Raw genomic sequence first — 22,379 nt, 5'->3', positions numbered from 1 at the left:
AGACACCCTTTTAACAAAATTTCAGTAGTATAGTCATTAAAACTTTAGAACTCTTCTTTGGAGATTTGCAGGTACTATAATGTTCATTTTATCACGCACCAAACAGTGGTATGCTATATTTACATGCAATTTATGTTAATAAATTTCATTATATAAATCAATCACTGATTTCATTCATGAGATTTGCTTCTAAAAAGATTTTTATGCTTTTCAAAAATCAAATTGACCTCCAAAAGACAACAAATCAGTTTTTCATAAAATGTCACAACTCTTTGGAAATAGGTATATTCATGTTTTATAGATGAAAAGCTTACAGGGCTAGACTACTTGGCCAAAGACTCTCAGTCAGTCAATTACATATTGTCAGAATGTCTACCTCAGATTTACACAGGCAACTCAAACTTAGCATATCCAAAATGAAACTTATTCATTCATTCTTAAAACCTGATCCTCCTCCTTAATCCCTTATCCTGATCAGTGTTACAACCATCTTCCTACATATCCAAGCCAAAGCTTCTTCCTCAGAACTGCTATTAAACTGATCTCTTATTTGGTTTATTCTGTCTCTTTAACTAAAATATTTAAATTGAGCCTATCATTCTTTCCTATTTTTTACCCTTCATTGCATATGTACTTTAATTTATACATACATTTGTTACAGTTTTTATTAAAGTATATTGAAATTAGTGTTCCTTGAGACAGAATCTTTTTCATTTTGTCTTTTAGATCATTAGTATTAAGGGAAGAATGGGAATGGGAGAAAAGGAATGCATTCAATTTCAGCCTTTTCTTTTAATTAATTAATTCATTCAGTAACTATTGACTGTACTGTGTCAGGTACAGTGCTAGTTGCTGGAGACACAGCATTATGGTCAAATTGACTTAAGTAAGTAAGTAATCATATAAATACTTAAAACAATTAATTAACAGTTAATTTGAAGAAATTTTTGGTTCCTAGAAATAGCTTATAAGAGGGACTCCTTCTGTATCAGAGTCTAGGAGTTCAGGTAGGGAGAAGAGTCAGGGAAGGCCACACATACCAAGCAAGAAAAGCAACAGCAACAAAGAATATTATGTCAGCATAGTATCAGATGGTTTGGTGAGGTTCTTTTCTCTTCTGCTGAATCTATAGGTTCTGAACCGTCAAGAGTGTGTTTTAGACTACATCTTGATAACGGGACCAATACATAACTGGTTTTGCTTGACTGAAAGGTATATGTGGGGGCATCTAGTGTATGATAAAATTATATAAATTGTTCACATCTTTTTAAAAAAAAATTCCTAATTTCTTGCTTCCTATAATCTTCAGATTCTTTGTTGTCTTTTTTCTCTCATGTGCTTTGCTACTTCTGATCTACGTTGTATCTCTGTTACAGTGTCTGCTTTGTCTTATTCTGCCTTTCTCTGCTTTTCTTTACCCCTTGGATCATTAATGTTTTTTCTGTTTCTTTTTTGGCTTTTATCGAAAACTAGGGAAAAAAATAAAAAAGAATTCAAGTTAAAATTACCTAAATATACATACTCTTATACATGTTTGCATTTGTATACTTCAGCTTTTCAGATCATGATACCTTTTTTTTCAGTCTCTTTGCTATTGTTGGTACTTTTTAAACATGTTAAGTGTGGTGGTGTGTAGAAAATGAGAGAGAATAAAAGCAAACAAATCAGAGTTTTCTGATTAGAATAAAAGCAAACAAATTATAATTTTCAGAAAAATTTGAAATTTATTTATCATTTGAGGTCAATGTTTGGCATCTTAGAGTTGAACAAGGTGAATGACTATAGTTTCAGAAAAGAAAAAGGTGATATTGACTGATTTAGGGATAAATCAAGAAATGCGACATTTCACGCATGGATCTTTTCACTTAGAGTGCAAGGATGTCAGTCAGAATTTGCATGATATAGGAAATCAATTGAAACTTGAGCCCATAGACATTTACTTCAGCAAAATTCTTACTAATTATCATGACTGTGTCAAGTTAGACTGTTGCAGGCATAATTTAAAGTTTACAAAAGGTTGAAATTCTTTTGTCTAATTGTAAACCTCATATTAATGAGATATAATTTATAGTTCACCAGATATATTTCATATAACACCAACTATTATTTTAAGTCTTTATTTAAATCAGTAGAGTGTTACGTGTTGTACATACCACTAGTAAACCTTAGTACCTTCCCCAAAGTCTTTTTAAACAGAAAATTAAAGCCATGTATAGCTGCTTCAAATCACCTCTTTTCTGAAAAGACAAGTTGTCTAAGTTTTGTGTTGTTTCAAGTGACACAGTATGAGATATACTTATTGTAGACCTGATTTTCATTTTCTGAAAATTATTTTTGTTGATTCTTAATCTTTAGATATTGAATGATCTAGCTTAGAAAATTATGTCAAATATTTTAAATTGGCACTTACAGTGCATTAACATCAAAGATCTAGTCTCATTTTCCAACACTCTATATCAAGGATTTGCAAAGTAAGAACTTATGTTGAAATTCGGCCTGCCACCTGTTTTGTAAATAAAGTTTTATTGGGATACAACTATACTTGATCACTTATTGTGTATGGCTGCTTTTGTACTACAGAGGCAGAATTTCGTAGCTATGATAGAGAGCGTATGGTAAAGCCTAAAATAATTACTATTTGGCCATTTGCAGAAAAACTTGGCTGATCTCTACTCTATATAATCTAGTTGAGACTAAATTATGACATAATCTTCTTTGATAAATCTGTGATATCTGTGATATTTCCTGAAACTTTTAAAGAAATACAAGTAGAGAAATACAAGTATTGACTTTTTCTCTTTCCAGACTCATGTTTGTGTTGAAAGTTACTTGTATCTATGCAAATTTTCAAATCTCGAAGTAATAATTTTTTCATTTTGACTAAAGTTATATTTTTCTTTTGTTGGCCATTTATCACTATACTTACATCAATTATAAAGAATAATAACAAAGCAAGATTGAGATCCAAATGTTAAATGACTCACTTAGCTCACTTACGTCCTGTGTGTCAGACCTAGTACAGTAGCCTTACCAAAAACATAATTTGAATTTATTTATCAGCAAAATGACAAGTCGGTATATATTGTGTGCTTTTAGCAGCAATCACACAAATTATTTAAAGTCTAAATACTAAATTCATGTGCCAGGAATCTGGAATAGCCCTTGATAAGAACTTTTGATTCTGATTAAAAAAAAATATTTAAATTAGTAGGGAATTTTAATATTAGACTAAATACAATGATCTTAAACCTTTCTTATTGAAAGCTGTTAGTTTAAAACATTTGAACTCTTCATCTTCCTCTCCTTAAAGTAATGCTTTACTTTGCAATGCCTGAAGACAACTTATAAATATTACATAGAACTTCCATACACTTTTTGTGTGTGTGTGTTGATTATTTGGAATATACAGACTAGGTAACTTACTGTTATTTCCTTCCTGGTCATATAAAATTCTTTGAAACTAAAAATAGAGATTTATAAACTTGGTAACTAAATGTCTTTTGTTATTGCAAAGGTTCCAGAGGAATCTACCAGTCTCAATGTTTAATTGTTATGTATCTGTTCACATTTTAAATTATCAAGTTTAACAAGGTAATTGTGAAGTTTGTAAGCATTTTAATTGGATTTTATTGGGTAGCTGTCATAATTAGATGTTACTTTGATTTTACCTAAAAAGAATGACAATAAAAGATAATATTAGATAAATATTTCTCACCACATATAACTTCCTTAAAAATCGTATTTAGCCAACCAATTACTGCTGGTTAAATGCCACTCATTTTTTTCAAATATTTTCACTATGATAATAAATAAATGTAAGAATTTTATTATCTTATAATTTTCTGTTAGGTTTTTCAATTGAGATGAAAAGAAGTTTCACAATTTATCTTCACAATTCTTACAGAACAAACTTTTGTTAGGCAGCATCATTGAAAATTGTTCATTTATTTTGAACAAAAAAAGATAAAAGATGAAAGTAGTTGCCCTTCTTGAAATGCAAACCTAAGTGGACGTTAGTAGTTTCAGATACATTGAATTATATATAACTTAAAATTACTATACATTCCTGTTAACTTATACTATTTAAGTATGTCTAGAAATAGCTCTTTAATATTTGTGTATATATATTTTTTTGTTAAAATACTAAGTTCTAAAAGTACTACTTTTCCATGAGTGTAGCAATTTTATCCAGTTGTGAAGTTTGGAACCATTTTGTGGTATATTTATTAAGTGTCTTCTATTATCTTTGGCTAGTATCCTCTTTTATGGTAAATGTTAAATCATAGGAACACAGAAACAGAGGAAAACTTGAGAAAACAGAAACTTGGATATCTAAACTTTTAAATGTAATTTTAAAATAATTGAGATCCTTTCTAGAATCTATACCTTTTCACTAATGCATATTACAAATGTACTTTTAATTTACGTACTTGGAATGGTTGTCTAAATTATATTATAGACATTTTCTATGTAATTTAAAACTGCTTTCTTTACCTTTACTGCATTTCTTCAATTTCTCAACATCAATAAACATTTCAGTAGCGACTATGACTCCTAAAAGACAAAATGCATTTCTGAGGGGAGCCCATTTGTATTTTTTGTCTTTATGTTGAATAGTTCTACATACATTATGAAGAAGAAAATAACATTAGTCATCTAAAAACTTGGTACAATTTTGGTCAGCCTTCCTATACGTTTGTTTTATAATAACAACTAAGTAACAGCAAGAGGTTTTTACTTCAAATTTAGTGTAATTATTTGTTATTGCTTTTGAGGGAACATAGTTAAACTTTGTAATAAAAATACTTGCCTTGTTTTACTTATGATGGTGTCCAAAAAAAGAGAGGAAATACAGTTTCTGATAAAAATGGAAAGTCCAGGAATAAATATAATGATGAGAATGAGTGCTTTTATCACTGGGGAACTTTCTTCATCTAAGCACATATGAACAATTGATCCTTGTAGTCATATATAGCAGTAAACATTAATAACTTAACAGTCTGAAGTCAGTGCAGAAGATATGGAGCATTATTGAAAGATGGAGTCAAGCAGGTGGCACTTTAATATGTTCAGTGTCATGGTTGACTCTAAAGACTAGTCGAATGAAATTACTTGAGGTTCTAAAGATTTAAAAAGCGAACTCATTTTGCTGCACTAAGGAAATGCTACTGATCAGGCTTTCTGTGTCCCTTTTTTCTAGGCTAGAAAATATTAACCCTGAAGAAAATGACATGGTAAGCCATTCTCTGAGGAGATTTCTTGATGTCAGTCTTATATCTTAGAGGCTTAAGTTCAATTGAGTGGGTTTCAAGAACTAAGATGTGGGAAAAAGAAGAATTGACACACTAATAATGTACATCTTTGCTGCAATATGAAAATTCAATAACTTCACTCAGTCAATTTACAATTCACATGTGCCTATTAATTAAAACCCTATATTAAATAAAATATATTAAAACTTCATGTCTGACTAACATATAATGGTGTTGGTAGACATTACAGGAATTACTGAACAGAATAAACAATGCAGACACAAGGATAGCTATTCAGAAGAATGGAGCTATAATTGTGGATAGAATCTACAAGACCAAGGAATGTAAAATGAGAATAACTGCAGAAGAAATGAGTGCACTAATAGAAGAACGGGATGCTGCCTTGTCTAAGGTAACTCTGCATGTATCTGTAAAAGCATATACTTACCATTTTCATCTCTCTTTTTTTAGCCATTAAAAAATGACTGTGGCCCAGATATTCTTAATTCACATTAGTTTTTAGCACATAATTAATACCATAATGACTAGCTATATTAAAATAATTATGTATTTTATTTTACTACTGTTCAAAATATGAGACCTCATTTTAAATAAAATTTAATGCAGTCTCATTTCTTAATAAAATTAAACTTGCTTTATAACAGGTTAACTTGTTATAGAAATTTAGTTATATTTTTTCAATTAATCACTTTTATATGGGACTTCTTACTTAAGTTACAGTTTTCTGAAGACTATGTCTGTATTACTGTTTTATTCCCAATGCCTAATTCAGTACCTTTTAGTAAATCTTGATTAATGGATCAAAATTATTCATGTATTTTTTTCTGAATGCTACTTACACTTTCCTGCTTTACCTGAAACCTGATTACCTCCCTCAGGCCACTGCTTCCAATGCAGTCCTTTCAACTAGTGACTGTGCTCTCTCTCATACCAGTTATACCACTGGACTTGGAGGCTTGTTTTTCGTTATTGTATTTATTTATTTATTTATTTATTTATTTATTTATTTGTGTGTGTGTGTGTGTGTGTGTGTGTGTGTGTGTGTGTGTGTGTGTAGATTTGGTATCACCTTGTTTCCCAGGCTGCTCTTGAACTCCTGGCCTCAAGTGATCCTCCTGCCTCGACCTCCCAAAGTATTGGGATTACAGGCATGAGCCACCACACCTGGCCTTGTTAGTGTTTTCAGATCTATGCCTTTTTCACTCCCTAAACACCTCCAGCTTTGAAACTCATGCATCAGACTCTAGCACCCAGTATACACTATTGTTGTAGTCATGTACGCACTTCTATATCACTTCCCTTGTTTTGTTAAGATTTTTGGGTCTACTCCAATGTCTCTTTCTTCAGCCTACTCCTGTCATAATTCTTGGTGATGTAAATTCCTATGTAGTTAATCCTTTCAAAAATTGCAGCCTCTTATTTCCTAAATTTCTCTACTTTAGTCATTGTGTGCTGCGCACTATATCTGCTATCTACTCTGTGGTCATACTCTGTTCCTGGTCATTCTGAGTGTCAATGTCAAGCTTCCCACTTTCTGCTCTCTTTCTAGCTCACTCATGCTAGAGCTCTGATTCCAGCTTTTTTTTTTTTTTTTTTTTTTTAGACAGAGTCTCGCTCTGTCACCTAGGCGGGTTGCAGTGGTGTCATCCTGGCTCACTGCAGTCTCTGCCTCCCAGGTTCAAGTGCTTCTCCTGTCTCAGCCTCCTGAGCAGCTGGGACTACAGGTGTGCGCCATGACGCCCAGCTAATTTTTTTGTATTTCGTGTAGAGACAGGGTTTTGCCATGCTGGCCAGCTGGTCTTGAACTGCTGACCTCAAGTGATCCGCCCACCTCGGCCTCCGAAAATGCTGGGATTACAGATGTGAGCCACTGTGCCTGGCCTCAACTTACTTCTATCAATCTTACTAACTCTTTTCTATCCCTCAAACCCCTTATGTCCTTACTCCCCCACCCCAACACACACACACATCTAGCCAACTTGCATATAACGTAACCTCATTTCTCTTGGCCCTCTTCGTTTGTCCTACTCACCCAGCAAAATCAAAACCTAGTTAAATGAATCTTTCTATCTGTTTTGTATCTTCACAGCTTTATAAGGCAGGAGAAAAATCACACAGATTTACTGACTGCACTTACCTTAAATCCATGACCAACTATTAATATATTCAGTTAGGTTCTTAGTGTTGCCTGGCAACTTCTTGCTTTTTGCTTGTCTATTCACTCTTCCCTCTAGAGGACTCTTTTATTTCTTCTTTCTCCTTAGTTATCTAACCTCTCCTCCCAGTTAAAAAGATAACTTCTGTATGCCCACAGCCATTTCATCTACCAGTCTGCCTGCATTTGCACCCATGTGCTCTGCCTTTTCTACCTTACTTTTTTCTAACTACATGCTTCTATTTAAAGACAATCTCTCTGTTTCCGTACTAGTTCACATCTTTTCTGGCCTTCACAAGGTGATCGCTTAACCACTTTTTCCTTTTCTCTCCTACTTCGTAAAATGTTTCATATTAGTTCATTTCCATTGCTATCCAAAATGCCTTACCATCTCCCATGGAGGCTGAGTGGAAGTTTTGGTAAGTCTTGGCCTAGTTGTGGTTCACCCCTCTATTTTGGATGAGGCCTCCCAAACTGAGAGCTGAGTATTTACAAGGGCCTGACTGCTGGATGATCCTGTATTCGAGTGTGTGTTTGTTTCCTCAGCACTGGTAGACTGTGGAAAACTCTACTATTTTTTCAGAGGTTTGGGGGCTTAGCTTTTTAACTTAAAGACCTGTAGAAGTTTGGAATTTGGCAAATGATTTGGTTCAGAAACAAGTCTCAAATCTCCATTTTGTCACCTCAGCTCTGAATAGCTGTCAAAAGCTTAGGTGGTTTCTCTGTCTTCCAGCAGGAGTTCTTTGCCTAGTTAAAGCCTGATTTCTTAGTGTTTTCCCAATACCTAGAATATGACACTTTCAGGGGGAAAAAATAACTGCATATCCTCCAATGATTCCTCTCCAGTTAATTCCTCTTTAGAATCTTAGACACTCAAGCCATTATTGCAGCAACAGCCCTCTGATACCTTTAGGCAGATGATTTTTGTATTAAATCTGGCTTTTCTTGTTCTTGAATGAAGCATTGGTTCACCACAAATGATTCCATGCTGTCTAGACATGGAAGTAAGTTAACTAAAAATAAGCACATAGAGCATAATTAAATTCACTGCCACTCATTCCCTCTTCCTATCTTTTCTCCCTCCACTGACTTTCATGGTATAAAAGGATAAATAAATAAGAAGTTAACATCTGGTAATATTTGCTGACAAGTTGTTATGTATAAATACCACTGCACTATATTTATGGTTATATTTTATGAGAAAGGAGTTGTTTAGTTATTTTGACTTGCTTATTTGCAAGCCTTATGGCTCAATAAATACTCATTTTAATTTTTATGTTACAGTCATTATATACTTACACTTTTGAATTATTGTCTTATATTTCTGAATGGAAACTTTTCTTAACTTTGATTTTTTAAAAATAAACTTGTTGGAATAGTTTTAGATTACAGAAAAGTTTCAAAAATAGTACAATATAGACAGCTCCCATATATTATCCAGTTTTGGTTTTCCCTAATTTTGTTATCTTAAATCATTGTGATGTGTTCGTGAAAGTTAGGAAACCAACATTGGTACATTAGTATCAATTCAACTCTAGATGTTATTCAGAATTCACCAGTTTTCATTAGTGTCCTTCTTATGTTTCATAATTCAATCCAGGGTAGCATATTGCATTTAATTGTCACGTTCTTCCAGTCTCCTCTGGTTGGTGACAGCCTATTCATCTTTCCTTGTATTTTTTTCCTCCATAACCTCAATAATTTTGAAGAGTACCTCTCACATATTTTAGAGAATATCTCTGAATTTAGGTTTGTTTTTCTTATGATTAAAGTGAAATTTTGAGTTTTGGGAAGGAATACCACAGGGATTTTGCCTTAATTTAATTTAATTAAATTAATTTTTTACTTACTTTGAGAATGGATTCTCACTCTGTCATCAAGGCTGGAGTGCAGTGGCACCATCTTGGCTTACTGCAACCTCTGCCTCCTGAGTTCAAGCGATTTTCTTGCCTCAGCCTCACAAGTAGCTGGTATTACAAGTAGGCGCCACCACACCTGGCTAATTTTTTGTACTTTTTTAGTAGAGACAGGGTTTCATCATGTTGGCCAAGGTGGTCTAGAACTCCTGACCTCAAATGATACACCCACCTCAGCCTCCCAAAGTGCTGGGATTACAGTTGTGAGCCACCGTGCCCAGCCTTAATTTTAAAGCTATTATTTAGCATCAGACATTTTCTAATTATGTCTTCTGTATAGTGCTAGGAAAACTTTAGTCGCATTCCATATAGATATTAAAAATTTCTGATTCAGTGATAAGTTGTTGACTTTGATATACTTGATATCTTACTTTATTTTTCAAATCAAGTCAAAATCATTTATTTACTTTAACTGGCCTAGTTAAAAATGTTACCTTTTTCAGATAAATTGTTATACTCTTATTTATCCCAAATTGTTTTTTCATTTCTCTTCTATCTCAAACTGAGAGCCAAAAGCCTTAAAGTCTTTCATAGCATTAATTTAAAAATTATAATTAGCAATTGTTTGATCAAGGAATTATATTACCAACCAGTCCTCTATTCTTTCTTTATCATTTTTTTGGCCAGTTCACACTTCCCTATTTTATTCAAATTGTAGAAATATCTGGAATCAGAAGATAAAGCTGTAAAATTCCGTTTCTTCACTATTCTTTTCCGGGATCTTTCAGATTATTATTCTATCCAAACAAAAAATTTAGAATTTTAATTGCAAAGATTTTTATAGAATTACAGAATTTTAAATTTCATAGGACCTTAGGAGTCATCTAGTTAAATTGTTCACTAAATTAAGGATCTGATCTGTCACTAATTTTTAATTTAGTCAAATATCCATCTTCTGTTAATATCTAGCCATTGATGTTAGGATTGGTCTCAAAACATTTGATCATATTATTTGCATCAAATATATTCAAATATTTATCAGTAATGTCTTAAGTCATGAGGGCGAGGCCTAGAAGCACAATTGGACCCAGGTCACACATCAGTAAGCAACAGAAAATTATTGAACTAGCCAGGATTGGTGATTTATTAGCTTTGAGGGCTGACTTTATTGGGAGATACAGTAATTAAAGTAATTATTCCTAGATATTCTGGCAAAATTAGGCTAGCTCTAGGGTATGTTTTCCTTATAAGGGTATACATAAATGGGCAAGGCCTGGCACCTGGAGGCTTTGGGTCTTATTGGTATTTGTAGTTAGTAAGATAATATTGTAGAGCTCTTCATTGATTGGACCCTTGCCGGTACCTAAGTGAGGGGCCCAACCCCTGGGACCTGAATAAGTCAGGTATGAGAATGGGGGTAACTATATGGACTTTATGGACTTTAACCAAGTGGACCACTCAAAACAGAAGGCAAAAGTCTTGTCATAGAGACTTAGAGTACAGCAGGGATAAAGGAAGAAAGTGGTAAATTCTATATGAACGTACATGTTTGGAATCTATTATAGGACTAATGGAAAACATGCTATGACTCTTGGATGAATTTCATTGGCATTGACTGATGAGAATGGAGCTTTGATTATATTGCCAGGCTTGATTATAATTAGTTCAGAAACTATAAGAAAAGGTGCATACATGCTAAAAACTTTTAGGAGCAAAGCACAGCAAGGCAAAGCAGAAACTAGCACTGTTTCTGCTTTTCAGGTTAAACATCTTTGTATCCTTCAACCTTTCCTTGGGTTTCCTTCTACTTTTGTGTCTTCTAGATGTTAGTTTTTTCTTGCCTGTCTGTCAAGGCCAAATCAGTGATCATACATTTCTGTTTTCTGGACACCATACGGAGAATCTGCACTCATCACTATTTTCTAGAAATGAGTCATTCCATATATCTAAACTTATTATTAATTTCTATACTCTTATTTCCTGTTTTTATTGTTTAAAATATTTCTAAGATATTTATATTGCTCCTTTAGATGAAATATAATGAGCACACCTTTTGTGATAATTTAGTGCCTCTTTTTTTTTTTATTAACAAATATTGTAATGAAAAGTACAGATCCAGAGATCCTTCATGTTCAACATTGATAGAAAACCCATGGAAGAATCAAGGGGTAATTAAAGAAATTCGGCTAAACATTTCACTGTTCAGATTCCTTTGCCAATATAGGCTACAAACCTATACCAAGCACCAAGCTGAAGGAGTAAACTAAGTAAGAAGAAGACATGAAGAAGAAGACATGAATCCAATCTAGTGATGCAATGAAGAAAATTCTAGGAAACTGCTGAAGAATGCATGGAAAGTACATTAGTCTATTCTTCTTGACTCTTTCTGCCTTTAAGCCTGTTTTTCCCTCTTACTAGAACATACTTCCTCTCTACTTGTTGCTCACTTGTCTGCATTATACTTCAAAGACATTTTAAATATCATCTCTTCTGTAAAGATCACTCGCATGAATCAATATTGATAGCTATGTCATTTGTGCCCATATTTTACCTTGTATCGTGTTACAGGCCTTATCACACTGTATTACAGTTAATTGATTTTATGCCTGGCTTTCCTACTAACATGCACTTGCATGAAGATAGAAACTGTTTATTTATTTGTGTCAATTACAGTCCCTTGGATGTGAAGTTACTTACTATGTTTGTGGAATTATTGAACTTAGCTATTTTAGATATTTCAAGATACATGAAACTAAAAGAATTTAGTGAAATATTATTCATTCATTCACATTTTATTGAGTACCTGTTATGTGCTGTGTGTTGGGAACTCAGCAATAATCCAGATATAAAATGTTCCTACTCTTATGGAACTTACATTTTCATATGCAGATGTAGATAGTGAACAAACAAATAAAGTCCTTTCAGTGGTGTGATGAAAATAGGTAAATGTATAGTGACGGCAGCTGCGGGTGGGATTGTCACTTTAAATAGGGTGATCAAGGCAGGCCTAGTTTTCAAGATGAATTGTTGCTCTAAGACTTGAAGACTTGAGGAAGAGAAGTATCCAGCTGTGCAGAGAGCTATGGAAAGAGCATTCCACCAGAAAAGAAGAGATCAACAGTACCCTGAGAGAGTGAACAAACTTAGGTGTTTAAGGAATCAATGCAAATATGCCAAGCTTCCATTTGATTGAGGTACAGTGAGCAAGGAAGATAGTTACAAGTGATAAGGCAGAAGACATAGGCAGCAGACAAGTCCATATGGTCTTCAGATAATGGTCAGAAGCAGATATTGCATCTAAATGCAGAAGGGACTGAAAGACAAAAGCTGTTGAAATAGTCTAAGCAAAAGATGAAACTGATGGTGGTTCAGAGGAACAAGTGTCAATCAAGAAAGTGGACAGATTTGGGAAATATTTTAAAAGTACAATAAGTAGGCCTCGAAGACAAATTGGATTTGGACATAAAGGAGCAAAAAGAATTAAGGCTGACTTCTGTATTTGGACTTGAACACTGTGTTGGCTCCATCTGTTGTGATGGGGAAGTTTCTTTGGGGTGAGATCAACATATTTTAAGACATATTACAGCATATTACATTCTCTTTTGGATATGGTATATTTGAAATTATTCTTAAAAATTCATGGAGAATTTTGAGCAGTTACTTGGTTATTGAAGCCATTGGGATATGGATAAGTAAAACTGTGGGACTAGATTAAGTTCGGGAAAGCTCACCAAAGAGAAGAGGGGCCAAGACCAAGTTGTGTGGTATGTCAACATTTAGCAGTTGGGCAAAAGAGGAGGAGCCAGGAGAGGAGATTGGAAAAGAATGTTGAATGAGGTGGACGGACACTGAAATGAGTGTGGTGTCAGGGAAGGCAAGAGGGGAAATTGTTTCTATTTATTTATTATTATTTTTTTTTTGAGACTGAATCTTGCTCTGTTGCCCAAGCTAGCATGCAGTGGCGCAATATGAACTCACTGCAACCTCCACCTCCTGGGTTCAAGCAATTCTCTTGTCTCAGCCTCTCGAGTAGCTGGGATTACAGGCGTGCACCACCATGCCTGGCTAATTATTTTTTTGTACTTTTAGTAGAGACGAGGTCTCACCATGTTGGCCAGGCTAGTCTTGAACTCCTGACCTCAGGTGATCCACCTGCCTTGGCCTCCCAAACTGCTGGGATTACAGGCGTGAGCCACCGTGCCCAGCCAGAAATTGTTTCTAAAAGATGAGCATAGTCAGTTCCCTTGAATGGTGTGGGTTCAAGCAAAATGAAGATAGATTTGATCACATGGATGATGTTGAGGGCTTTGACAGGAGTTCTGTCCAGAACAGAGGCCACCTTGGAGTGTTTGAGGGGAGAATGCAAATAGAGGAAATGCAGACAGTGAATACAACTTTTTTCCCCCCTCTTGTAATGTAGATGGAAAAATTGGCATTAGATGGAGAGAGGGCTTATGATATCTTGGGAGGTTTTTTTTTTTTTTTTCCCTTTCTTTTTTTAATGAGATACTCTAGCACATGTGGTTGTTGTAGTGATAAAAATGAACCAAGAAAAAAGTGATGTTTTCAGGGATAAAAAACATAATTGCAGCCTGTGCAATTATTAACAGGGTGGATGACCTGAGTTCAGGAGTTTGAGGCCAGCCTGGCCAACATGGTGAAACCTTGTCTCTACTGAAAAATACAAAAATTAGCTGGGCGTGGTGGCAGGCGCCTGTATCCTAGCTACTTGGGAGGCTGAGGCAGGAGAATCGCTTGAACCCGGGTGGTGGAGGTTGCAGTGAGCCGAGATTGTGCCATTGCACTCCAGCCTGGGAGACAGTAAGACTCCATCTCAAAAAATAAATAAATAAAAATAAATAAATAAATATATAAATAAAAAGAACCAAGTCCTGGAGTAAATGAGTAAATTGATAGGAAATAGGTTCTAGAACATAAGTGTAAGAATTGGCTTTTGTTAGGAACAGGGAAACTACTTTCATTCTAACAGATGTATGCAAAGAGCTTGGATAGATACAGATGCTGGCAAGTTGATAAATTTAGTAAAGGAAAGTTGGGGGTGCAGTGTCCCTCTCTATTAAAATGTTAGATTAATTTAGATTTTCAGTGGATTAGTGGATGGTGCTGAAGATTTATAATGTAGAGACAGTTTGGAGTCGTTGTCATTGTTTGTATGTAAATGAACATAACTAGAGAAATATAAGATTGCCAGGCAGAGCTGAATACACATTTAAGAATTAGGGTAGTTAAATTTTTAAAAGCGTGTCAGGGAAGTTGTGTGATTTCTTTTAGCATCTTGAGTGTGGTGTAAGTAGTGTGGTGTAGTAGATATTTGATTTTAACTAAGATTGAGATTTTAATGGGTGAGGGACCAGAGTTATTACAGCAATGAACCCCAGACTCTCCCTCACCATGGACTCTCCCTTATGTAAAGAGGAAGAGGAGTGATGAGGCACGTAGAAAGAAACTGAGGAGAGTGTGGTATCACAGAAGGCAAGGTCCCGGATAGTAAAAAACTGGTAAATCCATGTGTTGGAATTCTTGGTTTGTCAAGTAATTGTGCTATAGTGATTTGCAGTCAAGAGAAAAAGGCACTAGAAATAAAGATTTTGAATGTATTTCAATTATTAGGGTTAGTGATTCCAGATATTTTTCTGTGTAATTTTTATATGGATGTATAGGAAAAAACCCTAAATGATACATACTTTATCACACAGTCCGTAAACCAGATTCAGAAGTGGTTAAAGATAAGAAGCATATCTAAGGAAAAGTATGAATAATTTAAAACTTGCAAAGAATTTCCTCCTTATTGTAACAAGTATAGAAATTAAGGTCTGAGAAGATAGTATAATGACACATATTTCAAGATTCAGAAATGGGTGCTAGAACTTTCCTGGCCTGGTTATGAATTTCTCACTTGGCATCTGCATGACCAGCAGTCACTGTGATAAAGCCGATTGAGATTGGGGAGTGCAGCATAAGCTAACAAACCCACTTGATAAGGATACCTAGAATCCTGGCCAATGATGTAACCTTCAAGGTTATCTTTTCACTTTAGCAGAGGAAATAATCAAATATCCTAGTGTCTTAATCTCTCCTTTTTTAGTGTTGCCTTCACTTTGTGCTTCTTATAATTAGCATAGTGTTTAGCATATAATAGATACAAAATAATAAATTTAAAATATTAGAAATTTGACAAAAAGATTATACTCAAAAGGAAAATAAAGCATAACATGTAGAATTTCATTTTTCAGGAAAAGTAGGAAACATATTTGGTATTCTTAATTATAGTGACTGTAAGATTTTCATTAATTTTTTCCCTTGTCAGTTTGTTAATTTGCTTTCCTGTCTATCATACAATTATTTGCTTATGCATGTTTTTCAGTCAATCTTGCTAAAATATATTGTTGATGGTTCATCTATTGTAATTACTTTTTTCTTATTGTGAAATTTTTACAACTTTTTGAAAGTATATGTAACTTTGGAAAGCACAGATAAGCAAAAAGAAGGAAAAAATTGCCCCCAGACTCACTTCCTAGAAAGTTATATGTAGATTGTCTTTTTTCAATGCATATTATATTGTATATACTACTTTGTAGCCTGATTTTTCACATTAATTTGACATTTTGTTAGATATTCTCATAATTTTACTTCAATTTATTTATTTATTTATTTAAGACAGAGTCTCACTCTGTTACCCAAGCTGGAATACAGTGGTGTGATCATGGCTCTGGTTCAGCTCACTGCAGCCTTGACGTCCCAGGCTCAGGTGATCCTCTAACCTCAGCCTCTAAGGAGCTGGGGCAACATGCACACACTACGATGCCAGACTAATTTTTTTTTTTTTGTATTTTTTGTAGAAATGGGGTTTCACCATGTTGCCCAGACTGGTCTTGAGCTCCTGGGCTCAAGCGATCTACCTGCTTCTGCCTTCCAAAGTGCTGAGATTACAGGCATGAGTCACTGCACCCGGCCTCATGCTTTGATAATGTGGACGTGTTAAGATTTGTTTAACTCACCTGCCATTGAGAGTTTTGAGAATGGTAACATTTTTGTAACTAAATTTTTATGTACATCCATGTTTTTTTCCTCAAGGAAAATTCCTAGGAATGAAAAAGATGGACCAAAGAATATAAACGTTTAAAAATAAACGTATTTCTGAATAGCCTTCTTAGAAAAGTTATACCTAGAAATGTTATTTGAAATTTCATTTGGGGACTTTAGGCGGGTAAAATGCTAAGAAATGTAGACTTAATTTTCTAGGCAATGTGAAACTTGCAGTTTTTGAGTTTTCTTATAATGCAGAAAGTGCACTCCTGAGGAGGATTTCTGGGCAAGACTTTATCAAGTGCCTTGATATAAATATAAGTCTGAGGAGACCAATGATAATGGGAACCTATTATAATTGAGGCAAGAGATGAAGAGGTTCTAAACAAGAAAAATAAGGAGAGGAATAGATATGAAAGCTATGGAAGCTTGTATTTTTGTAAATTAAGGTATAACTTGAAGTGAAGTAATCTCAAGTGAAGGATTTGATGAATTTTTATATATGTGTGTTCCCTTGTAAGCAGCATCCAGATCAAGGTATGGAACACTGCTAGTACTCCAGGAGGCTCTTTCCTGTCTCTTCCCAGTCAGAATTTCTCACCAAAGATAATCACTCCTCTTACTTCTGTCTCCATGGGTCATTTTGCATGTTTTACAACGTCATATAAAAGGAATCATATGTTATATACTCCTTGTGTCTAATTTCTGTCACCCAATGTTATGACTGTATGTTGATCTGTATTGTTAATAATTATTAATAATGTGTCTTTTTCATTGTGGTGTGATGTTCCATTGTGTGAATATGCCATGATTTATTTGCATATTAAACAGATGACAGAAATTTAGATTGTTTTCATTTTTAACTTTTTATGAATGAAGTATTACAGAGATTCTTGAACATATCTTTTGATGGACCTAAAAGTTTATTTCTTTTGATACATGTACAGGCACATACAAAAGAAAAGAATAGTGGAGTCATAGGTTTAGCTTTCTTAGGTAATGCCAAATGTTTTTCCAAAGTTGTGCCAGTTTACAGCAGCAATGTAAGTGAGTTGCTCCAGTTGTGAGAGTTAATACTTGGTATTATTACTCATTTTAATGTCAGTCATTCTGATGGTGTATAGTCATATTTCATTGTGGATTTATTTTGTATTTTGTGTTTCCCTAATGACTAATGATGTTAGTAGCTTTTTATATGTTTTTTGGCCATTTTGATATCTTCTTTTGTGAAATGTCTCTTCAGGGCTATTGTCCATTATTAAATTTCGTTGTTTTTCTTATTAATTTATGTAATTTATATATATTTGTACAGGCTGTGGCTTGCATTTTTATTCTCTTAATGCTGTCTTTTGATGGAAAAAATTCTTAATTTTAATTAAGTCTAATTTATCATTTTTTTCTCCTATGGTTAATGCATTTTGTGTCCTGTTTCAGAAACCCTTGCCATTCCCATTTGAACATGTTCTACTGTGCTTTCTTCTAGAAGCTTGATTATCTTAGCTTTCACATTTAGGTCTTGATCAGTTTCAAAATACTTTTTAAATTGTCAAAGTCGGTTATTTTCTTCATATAGATGTCTAGTCGACTTGTCTCAGCATTGTGCAACTAATGAGTTGTGTCTCCCCATCCTCCCAGCAATGAATTGCAGTAGAGCTTGTGTAATAACTTAGGTTATTGTGTGGATCTGTTTCTGGACTCTGTTCTATTCCATTGTTGTAGGTTTTTATCCCTGCAATAATGATCCAGGATCTTAATTTCTGTAGCATTGTAGTAAGTCTTAATTTGTGGTAGTGTAAGGATCCAACTGTCAATGTTCTTCAGTATTTCTGTAGCTTTTCTCAGTTCTTCATTCAGCTTGTTGTTCTTCAAGCTGGTAGTATTTAGTGGGGATTGCATGGCCTCTGAAGAATAGTTAAAGCAAGACTGGCATCTTAGCAATATTGAGTGTTCCAAATGGTTGATCTTTTCATGAAAATGATTACTTTTTTCTTTATATACGGCTTCGCATTCCATAAATTTTTGATATGCCATTTCTCGTTATATGTGTCTAATTATTATATATGTTGAAATATTTTTTAGTTTCTACTTTTGTTTTCTTCTTTGACCCATGAATTACTTAAAAATATGTTGCTTAATATTAAAACATTAGGAAATTCTGAGGCTATCTTTCTGTCACTGAGCTGGAATTTAATTCTCTGGTGGTGAGAAAATATAAGCTATACTATTTCAATCCTTAGAAATTTGTTGATACTTGCCCTGTGACCCCAAATAGGTTCTGTTTCTTAGGCAATTCATGAAGTTTGTATATTCTGTAGTTATTGAGTGTAGTATTGTTTCCATATGTTATTTAGACCAAATAGGTTAATCATGTTGTCCAGTTGTTGTGCATAGATTTATTGTGCATCTGTTATGTTGGTTATCAAGAGAGGTGTTTAAAGTATTCAGTGATTACGATTAATTTTTCTCCTTTTAATTCTGTCAATTTTCATTTTATTTATTTTGAAGCCATTTTATTGTGTACTAAGGTCTTTACGATTACTCTATCTTCCTATCGAATAGACTGTTTTATCATTATGAAATGCCCACTTTCATTTCTGATAATACTTTTTGCCTTAACATCTACTTATATATCTGAATGTTATATCCTTTTCCATCCTTTACTTTCAACCTTGACCCTAACATCGTATTATGAAAAATTTTAAACATATGGTAAATTTGTATGAATTTTACAATGGACGTTTGTATACATACCACCTGAAATCTATTACTATATTTTGCTAAACTTGATTTATCACATTATCTAGGTATTTACTTAGGCATCCGATGCATTCATGTAAATGCAGGCAACAATACATTGGCTTCTATATTCTTCAGCATAGTATATCATTAGGTGGAATTCTGTATTTTTGTGGTTATTTTGTTTTTATTTAAAAGTTATACACATTGAAATATAGAAAACTAAGTGCGCATTCTCTATGTCTGACAAGTGCATACAACTATATAGTCATCACCACAGTCAAGATACAGAACATTACTACAGTATTAACCTAGAAAGTTTCCTCATGCCCTATCCAACCAATTCATGTTCCCACCTCTCAACAGCAATCACTGATCTGATATTTTTATATGACTCCTTAGTTTTATCTTTTTGAAAAAGTCATATTCGACATCACAGTCTATCTAAGATGACCACATTTATTTGTTTTATTCTGTTCTTATATAGATAAGAAATGTATCTTTTTTTAAAACTTGTACTTTGCTTAGGAGGATTGATTTTTTTAAAAATATTTTCATTGTGTGAAGTAGACCTAGATTTTCTTTTTTTAAAAATATTTACTCATTTATTCATTTATTTTTGGAGAACTTGCAAACTTTTAACTATCATTTACTATAACAACTGAACTATAGGGAAAATGAAATAGGTCATTTTGTAAAAATACATTTAATTACCAAGAATTTAGTATGGGGAATTAATTGCAGACAACTTAGCTATAAAATTGACTCAAATTAGTATTTTTCCACATGCCTCTTATCAACCTCTTTTTTTTCATGTGGTGACTAAATGCTGCATTTTATTGATTAAGAGATTTTGAACATGACAATTCATTCATTCGATTGCACTTCTCTTTTGTTTTATTTATTTTATTTTTATTATACTTTAAGTTCTGGGATACATGTGCAGAACCTGCAGGTTTGTTACATAGGTATACATGTGCCATGGTGGTTTGTTGCACCCATCAGCCTATCATCTACATTAGGTATTTCTCCTAATGCTATCCCTCCCCTTGCCCCCAACGTCCCCCCAACACACACAGGCCCCAGTATATGATGTTCCCCTCCCTGTGTTCATGTGTTCTCATTGTTCAACTCTCACTTATGAGTGAGAACATGTAGTGTTTGGTTTTCTGTTCCTGTGGTAGTTTGCTAAGGATGATGGTTTTCAGCTCCATCCATGTCCCTGCAAAGGACATGAACACATCCCTTTTTCATGGCTGCATAGTATTCCATGGTGTATATGTGGCACATTTTCTTTATCCAGTCTAACATTGATGGGTATTTGGGTTGGTTCCAAGTCTTTGCTATTGTAAACAGTGCTGCAATAAACATATGTGTACATGTGTCTTTATAGTAGAATGATTTATAATCCTTTGGGTATATATCCAGTAATGGGATGGCTGGGTCAAATGGTATTTCTTGTTCTAGATCCTTGAGGAATTGCCACACAGTCTTCCACAATGGTTGAACTAATTTACACTCCCACCAACAGTGTAAAAGTGTTTTATTTCTCCACATCCTCTCCAGCATCTGTTGGTTTATGACTTAATGATTGCCATTCTAACTGGAATGAGGTGGTATCTGACTGTGGTTTTGATTTGCATTTCTCTAATGACCAGTGATAATGAGCTTTTTTTCATATGTTTCTTGGCTGCATAAATGTCTTCTTTTGAAAAGTGTCTGTTCATATCTTTTGCCCACTTTTTGATGGGTTTGTTTTTTCTTGTAAATGTGTTTAAGTTCCTTGTAGATTCTGAATATTAGACCTTTGTCAGATGGATAGATTGCAAGAATTTTCTCCCATTCTGTAGGTTGCCTATTCATTGTGATCATAGTTTCTTTTGCTGTGCAGAAGCTCTTTAGTTTAATTAGATGCCATTTCTCAATTTTGGCTCTTGTTGCCATTGCTTTTGGTATTTTAGTCATGAAGTCTTTGCCCATGCCTATGTCCTGAATGGTATTGCCTAGGTTTTCTTCTTGAATTTTTATGATTTTAGGTCTTATATTTAAATCTTTAATCCATCTTGAGTTAATTTTTGTATAAGGTGTAAGGAAGGGATCCAGTTTCAGTTTTCTGCATGTGGCTAGCCAGTTTCCCCAACACTGTTTAATAAATAGGGAATCCTTTCCCCATTTCTTGTTTTTGTCAGGTTTGTCAAAGATCAGATGGTTGTAGATGTGTGGTGTTATTTCTGAGGCCTGTGTTCTGTTCCATTTTTTTATGTATCTGTTTTGGTACCAGTACCATGCTGTTTTGGTTCTGTAGCCTTGTAGTATAGTTTGAAGTCAGGTAGCGTGATGCCTCCAGCTTTGTTCTCTTTGCTTAGGATTGTCTTGGCTATACGGGCTCTTTTTTGGTTCCATATAAAATTTAAAGTAGTTAAGTGTATTAGAGATTTTTATGAGTCCTTTCGTTATTTTTGTTTTAACAATCATTGAAAATTCAGAGTTTTTCACTGTTAATGTTAACTTTTTATTTTCTCACAATTTTGATTTAAGATAAAATTTACATGTACAAATGAAATACATAAATATTAAACTGGCAATTTGATGAGTTTTGACAAATTTATACACGCATATAACCACATCCTTATAAAGGTATACACATTTCCATAGCCATAGAAAGTTCCCTCATTTATATTTCTTCTCTATCAATCATTTCTGCCCCACCCAAACAACTTTACTGTTTTTTTTTTTAATTACAGATTTGTTTTGCTTCTTCTAGAATTCTATGTAACTGGTATTATATAATATCAGCAAGGTATTTGTGATATTTTCCAATCAGTAATTTTGTTCTTTTTATTGATAAGCAATACTTCATTGTTTAATATTACATTTGTTGTTCATTCTCCTGTTGGTGGACATTTGGATTTGTCCAGTTTTTATCTATTATGATTAAGACTGCCACAAGAATTCTTGTATAGGTCTTTTTGTGGACATACATTTTTATTTTCTTGGTTAAACACCTAAGAGTGGAATTGCTGCATTATAAGATAGGGATGTATTTATTTTTAAAATAAATCAGCACACTTTATTTGGAAGTGACTATTATTTTACATTCTCAGCAGCAATTTACTGAAGTTCTGGTTGCTCTACATACTAATTAACACTTGTTATTGTCAGTGTCTTAAATTGTAGATATTTTAGTAGGCATATATTGGTATATCATTGTGATTTTAATTTGCACCTCCCAGTGACTAATGCTGTTGTGAACTTTTTCAGATACTTATTGGCCATTCATGTATTTTCTTTATTGAAACATCTGTTCATGTC

At 33.9% G+C, this 22,379-nt stretch overlaps 1 protein-coding gene across 24 annotated transcripts in view; it reads left to right on the top strand.

Moving 5' to 3' along the window:
- Nucleotides 1-22,379, top strand: part of LOC105478006 (mirror-image polydactyly 1) — a 402,680-nt gene that overhangs the window by 102,655 nt on the left and 277,646 nt on the right. For all 24 annotated transcript variants that reach the window (XR_011625931.1, XR_011625930.1, XM_011734956.3 and 21 more), the window contains 2 exons: nucleotides 5,201-5,234; nucleotides 5,494-5,664. Coding sequence is in view for 22 of the 24 variants with exons in the window: in XM_011734956.3 (XP_011733258.2) it covers nucleotides 5,201-5,234; nucleotides 5,494-5,664 (205 nt within the window). In the remaining 2 variants the exon portion in view is untranslated. The remainder of the gene's footprint in view (nucleotides 1-5,200; nucleotides 5,235-5,493; nucleotides 5,665-22,379) is intronic.

Source organism: Macaca nemestrina, chromosome 7 (assembly GCF_043159975.1).
Source record: "Macaca nemestrina isolate mMacNem1 chromosome 7, mMacNem.hap1, whole genome shotgun sequence".
In the NCBI taxonomy this organism is placed as follows: Eukaryota; Metazoa; Chordata; class Mammalia; order Primates; family Cercopithecidae; genus Macaca; species Macaca nemestrina.
The sequence above is the reverse complement of the archived record's forward strand: the minus strand, read 5'-3'. Positions and strand labels throughout refer to the sequence as shown.